At 30.2% G+C, this 4,966-nt stretch overlaps 1 protein-coding gene across 7 annotated transcripts in view; it reads right to left on the reverse strand.

Moving 5' to 3' along the window:
* LOC117171309 (mitochondrial glutamate carrier 1-like) overlaps positions 1-4,966 on the reverse strand; it is a 13,283-nt gene that overhangs the window by 3,666 nt on the left and 4,651 nt on the right. For all 7 annotated transcript variants that reach the window (XM_033358489.1, XM_033358490.1, XM_033358488.1 and 4 more), the window contains 5 exons: positions 2,196-2,330; positions 1,856-2,005; positions 1,632-1,768; positions 1,017-1,202; positions 748-898 (listed from right to left, as the gene is read on the reverse strand). In XM_033358489.1, coding sequence (XP_033214380.1) covers positions 748-898; positions 1,017-1,202; positions 1,632-1,768; positions 1,856-2,005; positions 2,196-2,330 — 759 coding nt within the window. The remainder of the gene's footprint in view (positions 1-747; positions 899-1,016; positions 1,203-1,631; positions 1,769-1,855; positions 2,006-2,195; positions 2,331-4,966) is intronic.

Below are 4,966 nucleotides of genomic sequence, written 5' to 3' on the forward strand. Positions count from 1 at the left end.
GGGAGCTCTTCTTAATATTTTGACACCAAAATCATGTCGATACACCTTACCGACTGCGAGTAAAGCCACCCACGCTTTAACTTGACAGACTGTATTTTTTTCTTAAACGTGGTATAATTTTTAATCACAAAAATATCATTAGTCAATCCCCTTAAAAAGTTCAAACAGAAAAGGTGAACAATTTTAATCTTTCGAAATTAACAGTTTCCAGCCTTCTAAGCCCAGAACATTTTTAAGTTGTAAGAGATTGTTATTTTTTACGGTTTTAATTTAGAAGCATTCAATTTCTTTTAACATTCATATTTTAAAACATACTTAACTCAAAAGCTCTCAATTATAAAATTGTTTGAATTGGGAATCTGTTTAATGTAAGATTACTTAAGTTTTCAAAGGAGAGAAATCAAAGTGTCCTGAGTTCAAAGTGTTTAAATTAAATTTTTAGAAAGTTTTATAATCCGCACAACACTTTATTTGAAAGAGTATGAATTCAGATCAGCTCATATTTAAATTCTGGATACTTAAATAAGTAAAAGGTTCAAAAGTCTAGTTTTAGACTTTGTACGCCCATAAAGGACCTAAAAATTAAAAAATACAATCTAGAACATGTTTTAAAACTTTCAAAAAATAAAATTGCATTGACAATAATATATCTGAGAGAAAAATAATTTTAATTGAAGAATAGTAATATTTCGTATTATTGAAATTATAAAATAAGTAAATAATAAAATTAAAATAATGAAAATTTACCCGATGCAGTCTAAGACGCCATCGTAGGTAGGTTCACCAGGAGCTTTATTTATGGCTTGAAGTCTCGTTTTAATTACATCAAACGGATTAACAGCCAACGCTGCTGTTGAACCAGCAACACATCCAGATACGAATGAACACCAAAACACAGCTGTAAACGATTTATTAAATTTTTTTAATTAACTCAAGTATTATATAATAAATAGTCCCTCAAATATTCAATCCTTTAAACATTTAGAATTAAATTAAATCTGAAATCTTCAACTTACAAGATCCATCTTCACGTTTTGGACCGAGAGCATTGAGATTGGCGAAAAGCGGGAAATAAATAACAGAGAAAGTAATATCTCTAAGAGCCGTTGCACCAGTTCCTTGATAAAGTCCTAAGATTCCTCTTTTTTTAAAAAGGTTTTTTGTTAAAGACCAGGCTGATATCTTCGGCACTTCTTTTCCAGCTATGAAAAAAGAACCAAATTTTCAACATCTGTACTTCAAATATCTTTCAAATTTTGATAATTACTTTTATTGGAATAAAATATCCGTGTGAAATTTAATTTTGCATTTATAGATTAGTCAAGTAAGTCGTAAAGGTTTCATTGTTTCAACGAATTTTAGTTGCTTAATCTTTTATGATCAGTGCTCAAGGTTTATTAATATCAAGTCAGAGTGCTTTGCCAAATATTTCTAAACTTAGAAAAGAGTTTAATCGCAGCCTTTGAATTCAAAGAGAATAATTAACTTTTAGTTTAGAATTTAAATCAAAATAATTTCTTCTAATATTATTGGGTTTTAGTGGAAATGAGCAATATTTTAAGAGATTCTGATTCCCTCTAATTATTATTATCATATTTGAGATTTGAAAGGAAACATTAAAATAAAATTACCTGTTTTAGCAGCAGAAGCAACTCTGCCAGCATCTTGCATCTGAATTTTAAGCAACTCCATAGGAGTTGTTATAACTATTTGGCAAGCTCCAGCAGAACCTCCAGCAAGCATTTCTCGAATTAGTGAAAGGTTTTGCCTGCATTAATAAAAATAATTATAATTTCAATCAGAGTATGAGCAATCAATCATCTATATTATAAAAAAATTAATTGCATTAATATACCCTGGTCCTGGAGTTAACTGATGTCTAAACACATCATTGGCTGCAAGTTTAATGGCCTTTTCCGGTGTGATCAAAAGAATATTGACTGCTGAACCTTTATACATCCCAAAATAACCCTCGGCGGCATACGTTTTTTTGAAGCAGTCAAACCTAAGAAATATCAGCACTATTTTATTGGGGCAAGGTTTCCGAAAACATTCTACATTTCCGAAGTAAATACTAAGTATTAATTTTCAATTTATGTGAACAAACATTTTTTGAAAAACAATTTATTTTTAGTAAAAACTTAACCCAATTATGTTTTTAAAACTAAATAAGAGAAATTGGACAAGAGCTTTACATTGAGGAATACATCTTTTCTCCCTTAGGTCCGATAACTTGATTTTGCAATCTTGTTTTGACCAAATCCAGTGGAAACACCACGGATACTCCAATGATTCCCGCAATTCCGCCATTGATGATTTTTGGCACGAGTCTGAAATAAATCTCTCTTATCATATATTTTCTTTTAAACTTATTCCATATTTCCAATATTTGTTTAGCTGCAGTCATCCTTAGATGTGCAACTACAATAAAATCTAGAGTAATTTTGCAATTAAATGTTATTTGTATTTTATCACAGAAACTTCAACATTGTTCTTTGAGACCCTAGAAAAATTAGTCTTTAATTGAGTTAAAATCGGAAAACTCAATATTACAAGACACCCGAAAAATTCGTGATTTTTAAATCGTCCGCCAGGGCACCCAGAAGTGCAAGTCGAAAATGAGTTTAATTTTAGATATATGTAAATAAAAAATATCTTCTTAATTTTGTTTGGGAAATTAGGGATCCGAACGAAATTAAAGGGCATTTTATCATATTTACCAATCATTTTTGCAAATTTAAATAAGTTAAACTAAAAAGTAAAAACTACGGAGACACAATGTAACGAAAGTTTCGTTACGTTCCTTTCGATATTTTCTGCATAAATCATAATTGAAAATCATAATTAAATTTGTACAAATAATTGGCAAATATAAAAAAATGTTCCTGAATTTCGTTGGGATCCTTATTGGAAATTTAATCATAATATAATTTAAAATATTTTCAGGACTAAACTGATAACACCCTAATAGCAAGAAACGTTCCGGGAAACTTCCTGGTACGTTCCGCGGGGAACTTCGGAACGTTCCCACAGCGTGTAAAATGTTCGCCACTTGGGAACGTTCCAGTGGAACGTTCAAAGAATAAATAGTCGTTATTGTTATTATTATCAATAAACATCCAATGAACCGTAAGTACAAGGTCAAAATTGATGGCAGAGTATGATATGGGTATCATATTACTATGTAGTATATGCGGCATTCAAAACTCAAAAATGACATCTATTTTTACCTATCCTATTGTTATAAATAACAATAATCGAAGGATCCCCTCAGATCAAGTGTTTGACGCGTTACCGTTGCCATTACTTTTTTTTTAAAGTAATGCATTACCATTGCTGAAAAAAAGAATTTGTTTGAATCCACACCAAAATAAATCCATTAAAAAAAAAATTTAGAGGTTCTGCAAGCCTCATGAATTTGTCTATTTTGAATTAGAAGTGCGACTTAATCATCAATTAGATTCAGCAAAAACAATGGTTAAAACAAATTATTGTTGTTCATGACTATCTTCATCTATATCAATGCCTGATAGTTGCGGTTTTTTCAAAAATTTTTTACGTTTCTGTCCTTTTTCACTTAGTGAGGTAATAATCAAATTAGAGAAAACTAAATTTTTTAAAATATATTTTTTCATGAACATATTTTTCTGAAATTAAACAGATATTTGAAATATGTTTCAAATTTTCTACACAGACCATATTGAATACAACTTGCCCTTGAATATGTTACTGAGAAACTTCGGTGAAGTGTCAGAAACGCAGCAATTGTCTCATTGCTAATTTTGAAGAGAAATGTTGAGTTTCAACTCGATTCAGATGATGTTGGGGATTCTGAATAAAATGTACAAAAACGTATTTTTTATGGGAAATACGTTTTAAACTTCATATAGGGTTTGCGGCACTTCTAAATATCATTTTTTAAATGGATTCATTTTTGTGTAGATTCGAATAAGTTTCCGGCTGGTATTCGTAAAAATTAGAGAACATTTTTTATGTTACCGTCCTACTAAACAGTCGCTCAACAAGATTTACTGCTTGGAAATCCTTTATTCAAACATTTTATGAAGTAACGATCGGTAACGTGCGTTATTTGCATCACCGTTACCAGAAAATTGTAACGCGTTACCGTTACCGTTAGCTTTTTAAAAAAAATAACACCTTTACGTTACCGTTACTAAAAAAAGTAACTTGTTTGCTAACGTGCTACTGTCAAACACTGCTCAGATCCCACTGGAAAGTTCTTGGAACGTTCCGTGAGGGCAGTTTGTACGAATACTCCGGATCAAGAATTTCTAAATCATGCCTTTATTTATAATATTTATTTATTATTAATTTGTCCTAAAGCAATCTATATACACTAATGTATTAATACTTACAGCAAGCTTACGATGTATTATTTTAGCACAGTACAGCTAAACTACTTTTGACTCATGCTTAACATTCGACCATTGATATTCTATTAAAATTAACGAAGTACAACTAGAAGCATATAAATTATACACACACATGCAGACTACTCATCTGATTAACCTTTAAAATGATCACAAGACACTTATCACTTGCTAGGCAACCCTGATTTCTCAATTAAAAATGTTAAACATTTAAGACTGAAAATTACAAGTACAACTCATATAAACATAATTTTAATCATAAAATAAATTATTTAATATATCATACCTAAATATAAAATGTACTGTTATATATTATTATCAACCATTTAAATATATTGAATGACTTTTTATTATTAAATACTTTATTTAACTTTTATTTAGCACAATACGATCAAAGGATTTTGATTAGCACAACAAAGACAAGCTATTGTTAATTTGCGGAAATTGATGGTTTATTATTTATAAATTTTTACCAAAAGTGGCTAATTAATTTGGACAGCGGCGGATCCAGGCCTTGGTCTCGGAGGGGGCGATCGGGGCGTATAAGTCGAAAAAAGCAAAAAAAAAAAAAAAAG

Source organism: Belonocnema kinseyi, chromosome 4 (assembly GCF_010883055.1).
Source record: "Belonocnema kinseyi isolate 2016_QV_RU_SX_M_011 chromosome 4, B_treatae_v1, whole genome shotgun sequence".
Lineage (NCBI taxonomy): Eukaryota > Metazoa > Arthropoda > Insecta > Hymenoptera > Cynipidae > Belonocnema > Belonocnema kinseyi.